The sequence below is a fragment of the Pleurodeles waltl genome, chromosome 3_1 (genome assembly GCF_031143425.1).
Source record: "Pleurodeles waltl isolate 20211129_DDA chromosome 3_1, aPleWal1.hap1.20221129, whole genome shotgun sequence".
Taxonomy (NCBI): Eukaryota; Metazoa; Chordata; class Amphibia; order Caudata; family Salamandridae; genus Pleurodeles; species Pleurodeles waltl.
The window spans coordinates 978,779,802-978,800,650 of record NC_090440.1 but is presented as its reverse complement, the minus strand read 5'-3'; the positions used below and the strand labels follow the sequence as shown (position 1 = coordinate 978,800,650).

At 42.5% G+C, this 20,849-nt stretch overlaps 1 protein-coding gene across 2 annotated transcripts in view; it reads right to left on the bottom strand.

The window, feature by feature from the left end:
• TMEM222 (transmembrane protein 222) overlaps positions 1-20,849 on the bottom strand; it is a 49,601-nt gene that overhangs the window by 21,050 nt on the left and 7,702 nt on the right. Inside the window, exon 2 of one of the 2 annotated variants that reach the window (XM_069224091.1) lies at positions 18,717-18,777. The exons of the other annotated variant lie outside the window; for it this stretch is intronic. Within the exon in view, the coding sequence (XP_069080192.1) occupies positions 18,717-18,748 (32 nt within the window). The 5' untranslated portion in view covers positions 18,749-18,777. The remainder of the gene's footprint in view (positions 1-18,716; positions 18,778-20,849) is intronic. 2 annotated transcript variants of the gene reach the window in all.

The window sequence follows — 20,849 nt, the reverse complement described above, 5'->3', positions numbered from 1 at the left end:
TACGGGTAGTGAAAATAGCAAAATACATGGACCATGTGATTTTTTTTGCCATGTGATCCGTTTTCTGCCACAGCAATTTATAAATATATTTTAAAACACAGAATTGGTGGAGGAGCAGGGGTGTGCAATTGTTGCAGCCCGACGCCCAGGACATATTAAGTGGGGTCAAGGGCAACAAGTTTTCATATTTATTTTGTCCTTGGGACAAGTAGGCCCAACCCTCTGCAGCACGAACCCTTTGGCTGCCAGCTTACTGTACCACATTATAGGTCAGGGAAGGACATAGTCTACAATAATGGTAACATTTATTTCCATATGTTATTGCCCTTCAAACTTGTATTTATGGTTCATTAATTGAAAGCCTTTATTATTAGGGTGAGCGCCCAGTAAGGAAATGTAGTAAGCTCGGACTGCACTACTGATAGTTCCAGTATAAAAATGTGTACAAACATTTGCAATGTTGAAACATATGAGGCTACATGTATTGCTCCCAGAATGCTTTCTGAATAAATGCAAATATTTGCAGAAGCTTGAAAGCAATTTGAGGATTCTTTGATTTCAAAATCCAAACTTTCATTAAAAGAAATGCAATGAGTGGGAAAAAAAAGTTTTGCTAATCTGCTGGGAAATTTTAGTTAACATTTCTTTGAAGCATCATTTAGTAAAATGAGTTGATGCATGCTAGTATTTCTAATAAATATATCCATAAGGGGAAAATCAGTGTTACCAGATTCAACAAGATTATGGGAAACATGAAAATAAACAAGCATTTTCAAAGTCAGTAGGTTCGACATTGGTCCTCAGCTTTTTTGTTTCAACATAGTTTTTATAAAACTTTATTGTTGTGGGAGCTGCACTCACTATTATAACAAACACCGGCAAAAGAAAAAAATATTTTATAGCCTCAAAAAGCACACATTGTCACAGTAGTTCCTTGCATTGAACAAAACTACTTTGTGTGCTGATATGCTCCTTGTAAAAGAGCACAATGCTGTCAGTCAGTGAAGCCATTCAACAGAGCGAGAGAGAGAGAGAGAACTGATTAGGGGCCCCAATTCTTAAAGAAAGTTACAAAAGTGCACCCATGGTATGTGTCCTTGCATTAATGCAGATTTACAACTCATGAATTCCCAAGAATTTATAGACGTAGGACAGGAAATTTGATTCCTAGAAAAAAGTGTGGACTACTTCTTAGTTCAAGCAAAAAGGTAAGTCTAGATTTGCTCATGCGAAAATCTGTTGAGCATTTACAAGTTCACCCTCCCTCCAATCCCCCCCCAACTGTCAGGATAAAATGTCCAAGTTTTCTCAGTATGGAAAACAATTACAGCAAAGCTGGTAAAAACCTCTAAAACAAGCAACTCTTTAGGTGTGCACAGACTCAAAATGGCATTCCAAACCTGGAACTGTTGCTTAATACTACCCACAGCCTCAGTATGCCCATTTGTGGAAAGGTGGCAAAATAAGGGATTTGCTGATATTCAAACCCAACTATAGTATGAGCAGTGGCATAATCAGAGAGGTTATTATCATGGCCCTTATAGAATGAGATTGCCAATTTGTCACCACCTGGCAGCAAAGGGACACGTGGATTCTGTTACAGGGCAAGTAGATTTGTGAAGCAACTTGTCCCATGGACAATTAGATAATTTATTAAATTTCACAACCCTGAGGAGAAATGGACCATTTAGGCAATGGAAATCCAACACAATAAAAATCCCAAACAGAATTAGAAAAATAGAAAGATATTTAATAAACTTAATATAAAAATGGCAAAAACCCAAAACAGGAACAGAAGATATGAATTTTCAATTTTTAAGTAAGAGTAGCAATAGGAAGCACAAAGTGGCAATGATAGTCAGTAGTCACAGTTCCGGTCCTCCAAGGCTCCTCTCATGACAAAGACACCAGGTCTAATCCTCTTCTGTTCTTCCTCAGGTCTGGCAGTGTTCTGAAGAGGATGCCTAGAGACACCACATGTAGACCTGGCACAAGCTGGTAGGTGAGAATGACTCCTGGGCACGCCCGAAGCAATTGTGTAAAAGTTCCCAGGGCCACCCTTTAGCCCTCTATGAATTTTCATGATACAAAAAGTCTTCAGCCACAATAAACTTGGGCTCTGAGGGATGGAGGGGTGTGGGGGAATTGTACTTTGGGAATCCTAGTGTCCTCCCGCAGATAACATTAAAACCCAGTTTGAAGCAGGCACTGTACCTACAACCAACCCAAAGGCAGAAGTATGGGAAGACAAAAGCAGCTTTTTCCTACTTCCAGAGAGTGGACACACAACAATTGTTTTGGCACCCTGTTCTCTTCCGTTGAAGTGCGTCCCAAATGTTCTGTGGGCACCCAGCTGACATGTCAGGCAAGATTTGATGCTTTAATGTCAAAAAGGATGCCACAAGCACTCCCCCCTCTGTTGAGGTCAAATGTGTCATTTGAGCCCATTCAGGTGAACCTGTCAATCACAGTGGTTTATTGCGTAGCCACTGGCAGGAATTTTACACCTTTTCCACAACTTCCAAACGCTAATTATTGGCTAGGAGAAGCTGGAGAGCAAATGCAAATTAGACTCCAGGAACTTTAGGCAGAGAAAAGGAAACTTTCTAAAAGTTACTTTTCCTTAATGTACATTAAAAATCCAACTTCACCACTGAATTGAACTTTTAATAACTATTAGGAATTGTTGTATAAGTATTTTTCTAGCTAGTGCCATTCCCGAGATACAGTATTAGGATTTTAATATGCAGTTCTACATAGGACAGCTAGGCCTGCCACTGCCAGGAATACCTTTTGATTGCTAGTCACTTTAAGGGAATGTTACGTTATTTTTCTACATTTCCTACTTTTAAATACCATGCACTCTGACTTGTGGGCTACAAGTCCTACATAGTGGTGTCTTATCAATATATTAAAAGATAGAGGTTTGACCTGTCAAAAAGGTTCATTTTGACAGGTCGAATTAATGTTTTTACACTGCTGCAGTCAGGCTATAATGGTTGGCCTGAAGCTAATGTAATGGATTACACAATATGTGCTGCAGTCCACTCGTGGTATTTAACTTCCAGGCCCTGGGCACAATTTGTACCACATTGTAAGGACCTGCAGGCAAGTTAAATACATCAACTAAAAAGATGCCAATTCTACCATGTTTAAAGAGGGATCACAGGCATTAGACTACAGGTAGAAGTGGGGAAGTGTACAGAGTTCTAAAGTCAGCAAAATATAGCGTGCAGAAAAAAGGTGAAAAATATGGGGTGACCATGCAGAAAAGGCGAAATTCCTACAGGAATATTTGCCAAGTGTTTTCATATTCTGAGCAACACATTCACTCCTTTTTTTAGAGTCTCGCCTACTGACAGCTTTTGTGTACAATACCAATATGTACAGTAGGCTGTGGGTCAACCAATTGCTTATCATTGTCTGGCTTTCCTGGCACCCTTATTTGTCTCTCACCTGGAGTTTAGCTTCTTTGCCATGCACTTCATTAATTACCTTGTATTTTTCCACTGCTTACATTCAGGGAACTACTTTTTTGTTTTGCTAACACCTACCATTGTTGCTCCCTGCTGGCTAACAGCACTTTGTCAGCGTTTACTTGCTGCCTCCAACCCCTGATCCTGCAATGCTCCTCTACCTTTTTTTATTTTTGGAACTTTTAGTTTGGCCCAAAACTGCTATTAGCTAATGGGCTGCTGCTGTCTGATAAGGTACTTCCACTAATGTTTTATTTATTATTTAGGTCTGGTTTACAGACAGATTTTAGCTGTCTATTGTTGTGGGCACTGCCAAAAACATACATATTCAGCATCAGTAATAAGCATCTTTTAAAAATATTATCAGATGCTGGACAGCATGGGCAAAAAGCATTGACAATGTCAATAGGACTGACAAAGCCAAAAGGCGAGACCTAATGGCTTTGACAGTGCTTATGAGACCGGATGCCATTGACAATACTTGTTAGGAATGCAGCATCTTGCATTCTGGGCCTTGTAGTTTCAAATATCTCAGCATTCTTAGAACCCCCCAAAAAAAAAAAAAAAAAAAAAAAAGCACATTCAACAACTGTGCAAGTCCCCCTCGGATAGTTCACTTGCCTCCTCAATTGATTCAATATGCTAAACAGATCCCAGTGAAGCAATGTGGCAAGGCGTCTCCCCACTAGTAGATACACCTAAAGTGCCATACGGCAAGATCATTCACATAGTATTTTCACAGCTGCCGACCACAGAGGTAACCCTATCCTAAGAGTGCACGACCATCCCACGCACCCCAAGAAAGAGCTGCATTCACGCAGAGAAAAAAGGCATTGTTCAGACACATTTTAAAGAACATGCGATTAAACAGCTCACCCTATTATAAACATGATTATTGATGTATCACTCCAACATACAAAAAAAATAAAAACACATGCTTGTCAATCCTCCTGCTTTAGGATGTATGCTACTGCTTTTACAGGAACACTGCAGCCCACGGATTACTGCTGTCCTAAACAGTTATCAACAAGTAAAACTCTGCTTTCAAATATTGGCCTTACTAACTACCAACAATAACAGTGATAAGTCTCAAAATAGCATCTGGATCAGAAATGAAAGCCAAGCGGACATGTCCTCAAGATAGGAAATAAGATTTACTGTGATAATTTAGACATAGACCAAACTGCAGTGCTACCATTACAATGCATAACTGCTGGAAATGACAAATCCCACTGGTCCCAGAATGTAAGCAAGGATGGGACTGCAGTGCGCACAATTCAGAAGGAGAAACGACAGCCCTCCATTAAATATGTTTCAGGCCAGCTTGGCACGTTGATACTTCACAGATCAGTCAAATGAAGCAAAGAATTCGAGGAGGGGTGAATCTCATCAGCAGGCCAGGGATGGCATGCTGCATATAAAGGGGGCAACCTGGAGCAGGTCAAAGCTGTACGGAAAGAGGCGTGTTTCACATCAACACTCTATCAGACTAAAGTAAAGGAACTCAAATCTTGAAGCCAGGTGTTCATAAGTAGCTGATCATTGCAATTAAGGGAGAAAAACTTAACAGGTGCAATGACTATGAGGTAAAGACCTCCTGGGTCACTAATTATATTGAATGTCGTGTTGCACCAACACATCCAGTGGTTACCACTACCTCGGTCTAGTCAGTAGATAGGAAATGGTCCAAGGAAGGCAAAGTGGTGAGGTCAACAAAATAAAGGAGCAGACTCCATCTGCGTTACAGTTCGAGAGGTGTGGCCTTCAGGCACTGGGAACAAAAGACGAACTGACCTTCTGTCCTAACGATACTAAGGGAAAGCATCTATTAATTTTAGTAGGGCTAGCTGAATATACAGCACCTCAAGCCTCCGCCTGTTATAAGACTAGAATGGCCCTCTTAGCTTGGGCTTAAACCCATTGATTAATATGGGGCTTGGAGTGTCCTTATTTTTACACTGCTGCCGTCACCACCGTGAATGGGGCAGCACTGGTGTCCAGCCAGTATGAATGCACTGCAAGCAATAACTCCCTGAGTGGAGTGTGTGCAGTGCACCTGGCACTGCCTGGCGGCAGAAACCTTTGCCTCCCTCTGTTTGCCACTTTTGCTACATCCAATTGAATGAACGGATTAATGAACTTTATAAAGTGCGCGATTGGCCCAGCAGGGGGTGTTCTGATACTAGTAAGGAAGCAGCACGTGATAATAAATTGAAAAGATACGTTTTAAGCAGTCTACAGAATGAAACAAGGCAGTTAACGGCACGAAGGTAGGAAGGGAGCGAGTTCCAAGTCTTGGTCACCACCACAGAGAAAGCACGCCCCCCCCCCCTCGGGAAAATTCACACAGGTAACAGAAGGGGCACAGGCGGACTTATGGCAGAGGCAATGAGCTCTGAAAAGGCAACGTAACTGAATAAGAACAAGTGTAAAGACGTGAGGCGTAAAGAAATGTCAGTGTTTACACAGGCGAGAATGAGGTGAGCGACTGCAGTACTCCGAATCTGCTGCTGTATGGCTAGTGAGGGGGGTGGGGGGCAGGAAGACCTACAGTAGTCCAGGCGCCTGTGAAAATGCACTTGCACTACTGTCTTGTGGAAATGAGAAAGAAGGGGAATAACTCACCCTAGGTGTTAAACCTCGGCCCCGTAACTGAAATCTGTCAGGGTTCTCAGAATTCTTTCTTATGTCATCATCCAAGTGACCACTCGTGCAACTTCAGTGTCTAAACTACCACATACCTATCCATGAGTTACAACCTCATAAAAACACTAGTGTTATATAGCCACCCCATCCACCCATTGTCCAATGAAGTTTAAGAGGCAGTAAAAACCCTCCGAATGTAGAGGACAGTAGGGAGATCATAGAGATCATAAAGGCAAGTTCTCACAACTGCAGCAGGGGCCGCAATAGGCTAGCAAGGGCAATCTTCCACCATAAAACAACCAATTGGGCTGAGACACTAAAATAGCCTATTCACACACTGCTACATGGAAGGCTTAGTACCAGCGTCATGGAAAGGTTCACTGCTCCGCACAACACATAACAAGCATCGGAAAACCCAATAGGTCTCAACAATCCACGAGCTATTGGCATTGTCAAGGTAATCGTCTTTTAACCATGGTGTATAGCGGCACTATGACAGCCGTGTCATAGTACTTTTTTTGTCTGGCAGGAGGGCTGGGACAAGATCAAACCGGGGGGGGGGGGGGGGAGAGGCTAGGCAACACAACATGGGAGGGAGGGAAGCGGTTTTGCATGACCAGCACTGTCCGCGTCATAGGACTTTGGTTTTGTGGGTGTGGGGTAGGACGACAACAGGAGGGAGGGTGCCGAAAGACAACATGGAAGAGGGTGGGTGGGGAGAAGGTAAAAAGTGCCTTGGCATGGCCAGCAGTGTCTGCGTCATAGGGCTTTGTTTTGGTGGGTGTGAGGTATCACGACAACGGGAGTGAGGGGGCAAACTGACAACGTGGAGGAGGGTGGGTGGGGAGAAAGTAAAAAGTGCTTTGGCACGGCCAGCAATGTTCACTTCATTGTGCTTTGTTTTGGTGGGTGTGGGGTAGAAAAGGACATGATGCATGCATACCATGAAAAATGAGGACAAAGCAAATAAGTGCAATACTGAGGTGACCAGTGGTAAGCTATGGGCGGGCTGTAAGCCTAATAATTATAAACAAAATGTCTTGAAGAGACATGCACTGTCCAGCCAAGAGCTCAGAAGCCAACCCAGACAACTATAGGCTAATTGTGATATTGGATCTGGACTCCAAGTATTATGCATCAGCTCTAGTTATAGAATAGTTATTCCCTGGTATCAAACTGGTTTCTCCTCAGACAACTCTAAAATTGACAACACAGTTGTGCTCTCTGCTCTGATCTGCCAGTGCCTTATATTTAAACAAAATTTATATTTGTGCTTTATCCATTTCAGTGAAGCCATTGACTATCAGAAGATCTCTATTAAGGGAAAAGCTTGAAAACATGAAGATACTATCTCAACTACTGGATGCTATCAAATTACTTTATGCAAATAATTGTATTAAAATCAAAACTGGAAATACCACCTCTCTCACTGATAAAGTTCTGGTTGATAAAGGGCTGAAACAAGGTATAACTTTTTAATGTATTTACACAGCTCTCATCTGGAAAAAGTCTTGACCATAAACCAGGCTTGCCAACCAAAATTAAGCAACTTTTTTGTGCTCTTCTATATGCCGCTGACTATGTCCTTTTGGATCAAACACAGGTAGGCCTCCAACACATTTACAAATCTACTGAGAAGAAAATAGGCTAGAAATGAACGCCATAAAATCTAAGGTCTTAAAATTTCTCTTGTCGTCAAAGTTCAAATGGAGGCTAAATGGTGATTCTTTGGAAAAAGTAAACTTATATTTAGAAATGGGAGTTCATCTCCAAATCAAAAGTCGCTATAAAACCACTTTATAGCATCCTGATGTAAAATTCCCCATTTCCAACATTTGTTTTAAAAAAAACTGAATACAAACCTGTCAGTCCTATTCTCAGAACTGCTTTTGGAGGTAATAGGAGTAAAATTGTATTTGTACCGGCCACTAGTGCTACTGAAAACAGATTATAGAATTCTAGCAAAAATCCTGGCGGATCACCTGGCACCATAAATCCCGCAATTAGTACACCTGGATCGAAAGGGGTTTGTCCTGGCCCTAACTACTTAACTTAAACTGCAATGCTTTTTCCACATCTTGGAACACGTCAGTTACATAGCCTCGACTGGGCTGTCTGGACATGGATTTGGACAGAGCATTTGACTCTTTAAAGTGACCCTACTTATTTGCAGTGTTGCCCCAGTATGGTTTCGGAGTTTGATTCCAGAGACTCATCTACTTAATATACACACTGCCATCAGCCAGGGTGAAGACCGTCTCTCTTATCTCCGATCCCATTCCCATAGACAGCAGCACACTTCATAGATGACCACTCTCCCCACACTGCTTTTTTCCCTTGCAGTGGAGCCGTTGGCGGCTCAACTTTGTTAATGGGGTGGTGAGTGTGAAATACCTATGGGAGATGGCGTCCACTCGGTCTCCATATATGCTGATAATTTACTTATATATTTACAGGACATTTATTTTATTCCTGACACGGTCACCCACACACTGTCAATTTGCTGCCCTCTCTGGCCTTGGTGTCAATTGGGCTAAATCCTGCCTTTTCCCGTTATCCCAGATCATTCTGCTTGAAACTCCACTTACCTGGCAGCCCAATATGTTTAGATACTTGGAAATCTAAGTCTATCATTCATTTACAGATTTATTAGATGGTAACCTGACATGTTCTGTCACCTCGCTACGGGCCCAGATGGCCTTCTGGAATACCTTGCCTGTCTCCATGGCAGGCAGGGTGGCCCTGCTCAAGATGGCTGTACTTCCCCCATCTCCTGTACTACTTTGTTAATTTGCAGTTATACTTTCCTGTCTCCTTTATCCGTTCCTTTGAAGGTGTGATTACAACTTTATATGGAATACTTCCAGGTTTTTTCCCGACAAAACTGAGGTCCTCATCCTCGGCTCCATCCCCTCCACATGGGACGACTCCTGGTGGCCTGCCACACTGGGAACCGCACCGACACCCACCGACCACGCACGCAACCTGGGATTCATCCTGGACTCATCACTATCAATGACCCAGCAAGTAAACCCCATCTCTTCCTCCTGCTTCAACACCCTCTGCATGCTTCGGAAGATCTACAAACGGATTCCCACCGAAACCAGAAAGACGGTCACCCAGGCCCTCGTAAGCTGGACTACAGCAATGTCCTCTATGCAGGAACCACGGCCAAGCTCCAGAAAAGACTCCAACGCATACAGAACGCCTCCGCACACTGCTGGACATTCCCCACTACATCACAGCCCACCTGACACCCCTACACTGGCTTCCCATCAACAAGAGAATTACATTCAAACTCCTCACCCACACTCACAAAGCACTACACAACACAGGACCAGATCGTCTCAAGATGTGGAACACTCTTCCCACCCACCTGTGACAGACACAGGATCTACTTACCTTCAGGAGACACCTCAAGACATGGCTGTTCAAGCAGTAGCAGCCCCGCCCCTCCCCCATCAGCACCTTGAGACCATCACGGGCGAGTATTGCGCTTTACACGTGCTCATATTGATTGGCACTTAATAAGCTTTACCAGCCCATGGACCGCAGGGGATTGGCGGCCCCCAAGTTAGAATAGTACTAGTTAGTGTCCCACCTATAATGGGTGGCGATGTGGCTCGCTGCTTCGCAGCGCACTGATACTGCCACACTGCTGCCAGCCTGGAGCCTGCCCAGTATCTTGCAGCCGTTTCACCCATGTGCTCGGCCGATACTGCCTAAACCCTCACTCCTTTTAGTGGTGCATCACTGCTTTACATGCAGTCTCTACCTCACAAGGCATACCACACCTTATGCACCAGTATTGACGGTCTTAGGCACACAGCGAGGATAACAATTCGCAACAACAGAACTATTCATTTGGGACGAGGCGGGAATCCAAGAGTTCGACCACTTGAACCAGATTTGGACCCAGAAGGCTCATTTACTACACTACTGGCTCAATCACTTGAAACAAGAATTGGATTTAGGGCTTCCAATATCCCCATGGAATGGAGAGGTGACTCACACCCATCAAGGTTTACTTATGGCATCAATCTGGGAGCAAGGTTTATTTAATCCATTCTAAAAAATAGTTTAGCGAAATGCTGTAAATTGCACTCAGAAGCTAAAGACTTTGCTACACTAGGGACTGCAATTTCAGGGGAACTGAATATAAAATATACAAGATTACAATTTGGCTTTTTTATCAGGGCAAGATCTATAAACAAATGGAAGCACACAAAGGAATCTATTAGATCCAGCTTGTGCAGCTATAAACATGAGTCACTGGCTCATGTAATATGTTGCTGCCCAACTTTCTATAAAGAGCAGAAAAAGACATCCGATCCATACCTTTGAAAAAGCAATTCTTTCTTACTTCAATAGCAATGATGAACAGTCATTACCAGGCTTTGTGAAACTGACGTTGATGATTTGAACTACTCCTCCAATAACTGATAGGCTTGGTGAAACTGAGGTCTTTAGCTTTTCCTCCTTTTCAATAATGTAAATTGCTACTTTTAAGAAATGTAAACAGTTTTTGAATTAACATTATATTTTTTCATTTTTATCTTTTCTCCTTTTTGTACCTCACTGTATATTGAATGTTTCTATTAACCAGCAATACATTTATCAGACTACACCTACAGTACTGCAGTTTACCGACCTCCCTATTCCCCACTAACCCTCCAGTTGTCACACCCTCTGGAGATGACTGGGTTAGATATATGCCCTATAAGCTCCTTCACTCACTCATGCCTACTACCACAGCTTCCTTTGCCGCCGAAAATGTTAGTATATTTAAGAAGTCCAGCCTCCTCATATATCTCTGGAGTTACACTGCACCTGTGTCACAGTTCCATCACACAATGAAACCGTTGCAGCGTTTTCATGTTTCACTTCTGTCATAGTTAGTCATACCTCCCATGTTGCAGTCTAGACGTTCTGCGCGACTGCACCCGTAAGTCCACATTTTCACTACCCTTTCACAACAGCCTTCAGGACCCACATGCCTTCCCAATGCCATCATCTCCTCACACCTTGCAGATGTCACAACTCCCTTAATACCTCCTGTATCAGTGTTTGAAAGCCTTCCTACTGTCTGCCCACTCCACCTCCAAAGAATTATAACTCCCGATTCGGTAGGTAATCCTTTTTCCGGGTTTTAGGATTTAATATAATGATGCTTTAGCACTTTTCATGGAAAACTATTTCAATAAACATTTAAGAAACGGACTACGCAAAGGTAGCAGCGTAATAGTGGAAAAGAAAGGCAAAAAAGAAAAGAATTTTTTTTTTAAAAAACGTAAACCTTTATTATACACCAATAATAAAAGCTTCACTGGGGTCATAGTATAACTCCGCCCACAACAAATTTAGAGAGCTCTTTAAGTTGCATCAACATAGACAAATATTTCTCATTCACTAAGTGTTTGCAACTGAACAGATAAAGATTTCAACGCAAAATATTATGGGACAGCAAATACCTATGAATCAGAGTACTGAATCAGCTCCTATAAAATTAAACATCCTGCTAAACACCTTGGATGCGATGCAGCAATTCAAAAGAAATACATACCTACCAACCGCAGTTATACAGCCATTAGTGGTTGGGTACTATTCTTTCCCTATACCTTCGCTGGGATTATACAATCCTCAAAAAACCGAGCGCTAGCGAAAGAATATTTTAGAGATGGTGGAATTTATTATATTACAAAGCTTAGCTAGTTGTCTAAGCTTTATTTGCGGGAAAATCAAAAAATGAATTACAACAGCCTGAATACCCCAGGCTGGTGAAATTTCGTTTCAGTGTATTCCCAATATGAAGAGACCCATTTCCCCTGAAAAAGTGGAAGAATTCCAACAAGAAACCAACATGAAAAGTGGACAGGAAGGGCAGAAGAAATAAAGCGGGAAAAAAAACAGGAGTAATGGAAATAAGAAAAGAAAAATATGTTAGGCCAGATAGATAATTGTAGAGATTCATGGGTACAGTTAGGGGAGGGGAAGAGATACTAGGGTATAGCTAGGTGCAAGTGTTTAAGGGTAAAAGCAGGTGCTGAAGTACTATGGTATAGGCTGCAATAGAGATGCTGATGTAGGGTAAGGTTATTAGGGTAAAGATCAGAGGGTATCAAAAGGGGCAGCAGTAATAGTGTATCAGTACAGGAAATTGTATGCGTATTATGGTACAGGTAAGGGCTAAGGTCTAGGTGGAAATAGTAGACTCTCAGAAAGAGGTCCTAGGGTATAAGTAGTCAAAGAGGTATTAGAGTATAAGTAGGGGCAGAGGCAGCAATGCACTGGTGTTAGCAGTAGAAGGTATATGTAAGGATTAAAAGCATAGATAGGGGTTGAATCACTATAGTATAGACACTAGAGTATGAGTGGGTAGAGATTGTAATGTATTGGAAGGGGTAGAGGTGGTAGGGTAAAGACAAAGGTAGGAGGTACAGGGGTATAAGTAAGGATTTGGGTATCAGGGAATAGCTTGGGGCAGTGGTGCACGCTTATAGGCAAGAGCAAAGGACAGGTCATTCCTGTCCTTTGCTCCTGCCTATATAAATCAATCAGGAATTTGTAAAGCGTACTACTCACCCGTGAGGGTCTCAAGGCGCTGGGGGGGGCGGGAGGGGAAGGAGGTGCTGCTACTGCTCGAACAGCCAGGTCTTGTTAAGTTTCCTGAAGGGAAGGAGGTTTTTGGTCCGGCACAGGTGGGTGGGAAGAGTGCTCCACATTTTGGCGGCGTCCTTGTACCTCTGCCCCTAGCTAATTAATAGTAGAAAGTCACAGTTGAGGACGAAAAGGGTTGGGTTTCCAGGATACACAAAAAGCTATCCGTAGAGAAAGGGTATACAGGCCAGTAGAGAAAGTGGGCCTGGGGGTACAACCACCATAAAACAGAAACATTGGTTCTAGGTGGCCCTTGACAGAAAAAAAAACAAAGATTGCAGGGAATCTTTTGCCACGAAGGGTATTCACTGGGATGGGTTCAAATTTCTGGGAATTCCATTCACTAAAAAAAACATTCAAGGAAACAGGCTGTGTATAAAGTTTTCTGGAATGTATTATTTACAGAATCATATACAACCCAGCTAGTTCCCAATTTGATGCATCTCTTTCGGTCTCGCATGAAGACAGGTACAATTCCACCAGTAGAGTTAAATTAATTCGCACTGCACTCATGCAGCGTTCCAGCCTGCACACAGAATTAACATAACAGACGATATTCGATCAATGATAGACAAAGGCCGGTCAATTATATTAGTACTCATTGTTCTGTCCAAGGCATTAAATGTGGGTGGCAAACATCAACAGCTGCAAAGACTACCTAAGGCAGCAGCCTGGCTTCGGTAAAATCCTTCTTATCAGAACATTCAACCAATGCTAAAATGGGTAACTTTTATTCCAACCCAGAAAAAACTTAATTGTTTGATTCCACAGTGATCCCGCTTTATCATTTTACCCTTTTAACACACATGATCCTTCCTGGTGATACACAGGAAAGAGGTAAGTCATCTCAGACTTACACAGATGACATCCACCTAACAGGAGGATTGGTCAACTCAATGAGACACAATGTGGGAACCTATTCAGCTGTTTGAGCAAATTTGAGGCTTTGTTAAATAACAGCATGTTACAGCTGGATGGTGACAAGGGCCAAAGTCTTGAACAGAGCTCTAAAAGCCTGCTCCTCTTTTTGGTCAATAATAATCCCAGTGCAAAAAGTTAAAGAATGCCTATGATTAGGTATTTATCTGAATATGAAATCCGACTGTTAAGAATATTTTTCTATCCATACAGACTAGGCATAATCCTTTGACACCCTCACCAGTGAGAACCCTGACAAATGCAAGACTAGATTATGTAATGAATTGTGGAACAAACTCCAGATAGCACAGAATGTGAAGTCAAGTTAGCATTGTGGCTAGGAAACCAATATTATGCCTTCACAAGCAGGAAGAGTCAATTGGCTAAAAGTAGAGCTAAAGATGTTAACTTTAAGTGCATGTGTATCATGGGTGTTTGGTCAATCCCCATCAGAACTGAGGACTCTATTATTCCAGTAAGAAGAGGGATTTCTGAGGTCTTCTAATGAAGGGCCCATTCAATAGCTTCAGTTTTATCTTAAGTATGAGAGAGTGATGTATGTTATAAAAAGGAACTCACAGGATTACCTTTTTCACAGTTGTCCAGATGAGTGAACACTTAATTGAAGTTGCAGGTAACAAACACTGGACCTTTACACAAATTCCGTGAAAACACGCTAACCAGGGGCGGCCCCTCCGTTATAGCAAAGGAGTGTCGCCCCACTGCAGAAAGGCAGCAGACAAATAAAATGATAAAAAAATATTTTATTATCATTTTATTTTCCTGCTTAATCACTGCCAGTTTGCAGAGTCTAGGGCGGGGCCAGCATCCTGTGTGCCAGCAGCGGAAGGAGGAGTGGTAGGTGCACTCTAAGTACGCATGTCAGTTTGGCCGTCCGTCTTAGGCCAGCCAAACAGACATGCACACTTATTTCTCTCTACCAGAGCTGTGTTTCACAGCCGGGTGGAGAACCAGCACAGGCTCCCACTCTCTAACTAAGGGGCATTTCTGTTCGCTCAGACCAATCCTAGTGCTTGTCTTTTGCTGGGTAACAGCATGAGAGAAAAGTCTAGATTGGGTGGGGAGGAGAGCATAAAGAGAAGGACCGAGGTGGCGGGAGCAGAGGAACATAGAGGGCCAGCAGCAGCAGGTAAGTCTTTTTATTTTATTTACTATACCCCCCCCCCCCTGCGTACTCCAGGCATTTGTGGTAGCAGCAGTCACTGACGCTAGCCATAACCATTATTTATCCATGCTCCTTCATCGCCAAAAGAATGCTTCTGCCACTCTTCCCACTGCTGTATACGCAAACTCAGGCATTTACTGAAATACAGTGATAATGTGAAGCAACAGGAGTTTCATGAATGACTACCATCATTTCCTGGAATGCAGCAGAAATTTTAACAGTTGGAGTCTCTTTTCCATTGCATTACTATGAGCACCTGATCATAATCTACAAAGACAGAAGGTTATTTGAGACTACAATCAGTTATTTCTGTGAGAACATCCTTTGCCCAGTAATTACAAAGGATAGGAGTCATTGGCTGAGATGGCCGATCAGACTATGTCGACCACATGGATGCTACTTTAAATGAGGTACACCATGACCTGAGGATGCCTGAAGAGCCCAGTGGACGTGAACAAATCCTGGCAGATGATTACTAAATTCACTAAGGCAGAAGGTGTTACTGGACACCACTTACCTTCTGTGGTACATTCCACTGCTGTGCATGGCAGCAATAGGGTGGTCATCCCCCAACTTTTTGTCTGCCTCCCTCCACTTTCTGACACGGTTTTAGCTGGTTTTCGGACTCTGCACATTTACCACTGCTAACCAGTGCTAAAGTGCATATGCTTTCTCCCTGTAACATGGTAACATTGGTTCATTACCAATTGGCATATTTGATATACTTGTAAGTCCCTATTAAAGTGCACTACATGTGCCTAAGGCCTGTACATTGAATGCTACTAGTAGGCCTGCTGCACAGGTTGTGCCATCCACATTAGTCGTCCATTACCCATGTCCCAGGCCTGCCATTGCAAGGCCTGTGTGTGCAGTTTCACTGCCACTTCGATTTGGCATTTAAAAGTACTTGCCAAGCCCTAAACTCCCCTTTTCACACATATCAGTCACCCCTAAGACAGGCCCTAGGTAACCCATAGGGCAGGGTGCTATGTAAGTAAAAGGCAGGACATGTAAATGCGCTTTCTTTATATGTCCTGGTAGTGGAAAACTCCTAAATTCGTTTTCAACTACTGTAAGGCCTACTCCTTTTACAGGATAGCATTAGGACCACCCTCATATACTGTTTGAGTGGTAGATTTTGATCAGAAAGTGGTAATCGGGTCATATTTAGTATGCCAGAATGGTAATAGAAAAATCCTACTTATTTGTGAGGTTGGATTTTATATTACTATTTTAGAAATGCCACTTTTAGAAAGTGAGCATTTCTCTGCATTTAAAATCCTTATGTGCCTTGCAGTCTGTCTTCAATCAAAGTCTGGGCTGGTTGACAGCTCCCTTGTGCATTTCACCCAGACAATCACAAACACAGGACACTCAGTCACTCATCTGCATACTGAATGGGTCTTCCTGGGCTGGAAGGGTGGAGGGCCCGACACTTACGTTTCAAAGGCTAGTGGCCTACCCTCACACAATGGACTGCCAAACCCCCTACTACACCCCTGGCAGGCAGACCTGTACTGAAAGAGGAACTTGTGAACTTCAAATCCACTTTTTGAAGTCTCCCAAACTTTAAAAGGCATTTTTGGGAGTCTGAACTGGGTCCCCTGACCCCACCAACTCAGACACTTCTGGACCTGAACCTGCAACCTGTCAAGAGGAACTGCCTGGTTACCCAAAGGACTCATCTGGACTGCTTTGCTGAGAAGGACTGCTGCCCTGCTGCCCTCTGATGTTGCTGAGAAGTGCTCTCCAAGGGCCTGGATTGAGCTTACCTCCTGTTTTCTGAAGTCTAAGGGCCAAAAAGACTTAATCTCTTCAGGACACTCCTTGTGCGACGAAAATCAATGCACAGCCTGCAGGAAATGACGCACAGCCGTTTTGCGACCAATAAATCACTGCACAGCCAAGCTGAAATGATGCAGGCCGACTTCCAGAGTGAAGATTCGATGCAGCGCCTACCTTACAACTGGGAATTTGACGCACAGCTCTACCGGATCGATGCAGAGCCGAACCGGAGTGACGCAATCAATTCCCCGGGTGGAAAATCAACACAGAGCTTGCTGCGTGACTGAAAATTTGACTCATCACCACACCAGATCAACGCAATGCCTCTGACTTCTTCCAGCACACCCAGGATTTCCCCGCATCGAAGTGAGGGACCAAGACTGTGCGCCGAAAAACAACGCAAATCCCCTTTCAGCATGGAAAGAAACAACGCATCGTCTGTGCCGCGTCGGAAAATCTGACACACACCCTATTTTCTCCACACATCTCCTCCTCAACGGTCTCCGTGCATGTTATTTTTTACACAAACCAGGCTCTTTGTGTAAACAAGAGACAACTGTCGATTTCTAAGATTTAAAACTCTTTTTAATCTTGCAAAAGTGATATCTCAACTTGTGCTTACTGAATCTTTATCTTTTTGACCTTACTTTAACCAGATAAATATCCTATATTTTTCTAAACCTTTGTGGTGTATTTTTGTGGTGTTTTCACTGTGTTACTGTATGATTTATTTCACAAACACTTTACACATTGCCTTCTAAGTTAAGCCTGAATGCTCATGCCAAGCTACCAGAGGGTGGGCACAGGATAATTTGGTGTGTGACTTATCCTGACTAGGATTGTTGTCCCCACTTGGACATGGGTGATACCTCTGCGAACTAGAGACCCCAATTCTAACAGCTGGATAGAAGGCTTACCCATCGGTAAGGGCCAGGAGTGTAAGCTCTCTGTGTGCACTTATTCTTACTTTGAGGAAAAATAGCTTGTATTGTAGCTGCCAGACCTGTACCTTTTCTGTATGTGCAATGGAACCTTACACTACTGATATTCAGGTGGTATCTGCTGTGTATGGGGAGCTTGTACTGCTGCTACCCCTCAAGAATGTACTATGAATCATACAATGCTAATGGCCGAATGATGTAAGGTAGGCATGAGAGAAGCTTAAATTGCTGCTGCCTGCTCTAAACATATTCTGTGTGCACAAGGGCAGCTTGTCCTATTCGTGCCACCGTGCTATGAGATTGTGTGTGGCACATTTGCAATGCTGCTGCCTGCATGGAAAGGCCTCCAAATATTTTGTAATATATATATATATATATATATATATATATATATATATATATATATATATATATACACACACCAAGTTAATATACATGGCTGACTTAGCTAAAAACGTTGTACTATACAAACCACTCTTCATAGGTTTTCAGTGTGTTATTTAATATATATACTTACGTTCAAAATAAAGGAAGGGTCAGTGTCCCCATAGAGCCCCCAGCTCACAAAGCATAGATCTAAAATTAATCATAGTCACCGTTCGGGGAGTCATTACTTACTTATTAATCAGTTCAATCGCAAAATATTAAGTGAGCCTTAGTGTCGACCCTAATTTTATGTACAATTAAACGAAACAAACTGAGTAAACTACTATCCTGTACAAACAAAAATTATGCATTTTGCATTAATCACAAGATCTAAAATTACAAGACAGCATACTTTCTTGCAATTTTTTTTATTAACAATACACGCTCCTACAATTTACTATAATGGAAGATGTTATGCTTGCCTTGGAAGCAGAGTTGAACTCGTTCTTACACTGCATTCATTAACATGAGTTTCAAAATGTACTCCCTAATACAATTCGAAACTAGACGGGCAGACAATACTGCACAATACCATAGTCTATAATTACCCCAGATATGGCACTACAGTACAAATTCCACACAACTTAACCTGAGGGTGGAATAAGTGTTATTAGAGGACGAGTGATAGGCACGGTTGAGATTACCAACCGAATACCCAAACAAAATGCATGATCTACGTACTTGCCATCGGTCACAGTTTCTATTTTCAACATGACGGTGCTGTTGAAGTCTTGACTTTGTACTTTAGTGAAGAAAACAGAAATATGAAATAATGACCATAAATTCTCCCAAAAGTACGGAGGCCACATGTATGCGTAACAGTTACCAAAAATGAATAATTCCAAGGAATATTTGTTCACACTTTTGCCCATCAAGTTTCTTCCCACTCAGTACTAACATAATTTTGTAAAATAAAAAATTGAGTCTTTCTCAGCCAATACTGATATGGTAGTTTAACTAAATTCCAATCTTAGATGGAACTGAAAGTGATTTTTCTGAAATTGAACAAGTGATGTAAGAAACAAACGATTAAGACGGCATGATGAATGGACAAATTAGTAAACAAGGAAACTGGAAATACACAAGCGGGTACTTGGGGAACAGATATGACAGTGGCTTTAAAAAACAGAAAGGGAAACAAGGACCATAAGCGAAGACGTCAACAGGTGCTTATATAGGGGAGATGCAAGAATTAGACGTCCAGATTTGAAGAGCTCTGAAACACAGTTATTCTCAGATTTTAAATATCTGTTAATTATACTGGACAATAACCTGCAATATGGAGGAATGAGAATATTTTGATTATCTTGAGTTAATGCACATTTGCAAATAAACACTCCTCAATCTTTATAATAAAATGCACTGGGTGACTATGTGTGTGTTTTCATTAGAAACAACTGATTACGCGTATAAGAAATTCCAGGTGGAATGAATACTGAGATGTTTTGGACCATAATGGTACCAAACAGACTAAAGATGATCCTCCAAGCGGAGGGGCAAAGCAACATGGGGACACCTTCCTTTCTTCAATACACATAAAGTGTTTTGACCCACAATGTTCCAATGGTGGTGAGCCCGGTTCTCTTCAATTAGATGGTAAGCTCAGGTAGTTCTGGGGCAAAAAGAGGAGGGCAGAGATACTTCAAGAACATAACCAAGCTGCAGAGAGGCATTCCAGGTAAGTTCTGCTGCATCAAAAGTGAACACCAGGGGTACCATACAGCTCTGGAGAACAATGTGGCACATCCCAAAGTGATGGGTGGGGGAGAGAATTTACATGGAGAGGGCCCAAGATGGCAGGACACCACAGCTGCTAAAACCCAATTTACCACTTGGCTCACTACTTGCTGCGAGATTAATACTTAACCCTATTACTGCGGTGACACTACTCAATCTAGGCTACTTCTGCCTGCTAAGAAACCACTGAGGCAGGGATAAAATTCCAAAGAGGCAGTAGGGAGGACTAAGTTAAACCCCACTCTTCTTCGCAACACAATGGGTAATGGCAGAATGAGGCAAGCCTGATGGTGAAGGACAATTAATTGGGGAACTGAGGGGATGGGGTTCATTACTGAAGCTGATGAAAACTTACAAAGTGCATCTGAGACAACACTAGGGCTATCAAACTGCCAGTGAAAGCACAGGAACAAAGACAAAAAAAAAATTCAGAAGAGATCGAAAGTGGAAAAGACTGTACTATTTGCAGAGGTGCAATTAGGAGAGCTGGGCGAGAGGCAAGAGTTGACAGAGAAGGCAACATGGGAGGCAGAGGAATTCAGGAGCCGCACAGCTGAACACACGGAGAATGAAAGTTGAGGTTCTGAAGAACCTGTGGAGAAGTTAAACAGAGGATTTTGAGGTTGCTCTCTGCAGTCTCTGACAAAATGGTAGGAGATGGATGGTGGTTTGGGTGCTCTGTGTGGAAGGGAAAAGAGTGGCAGCCCACTTCCACCCACCCTCCCTACTAGCTACAGCCACCCTACAAGATTTTAACACATCAGCCGGTGGCAGTGAGTGGAGAATATAGAACAGTAATGGCAGTTTTATAGTTAATAGAGCTGAAGGAAAGTGTTGAGAGCTGTAATAGTGAAAAAAAGAGGTACAGAATGATGATCATGCTTTGGCCTGAAAATCTGAAATGGAAAAAAAGCTTTCTTAGACATTACAAAGCAGGCAAACAATGTGTGCAAAGTGCCAAGTCTTGAATACCCTCTAAAACTCAGAGTGCAAAATGAGGCCAAGTTCAGGGGGCCGCGAAATTCTTGTTGAGTGTAACAGGTGAAGCACCATAAGTTGACAATGTTCTTTAAGGAC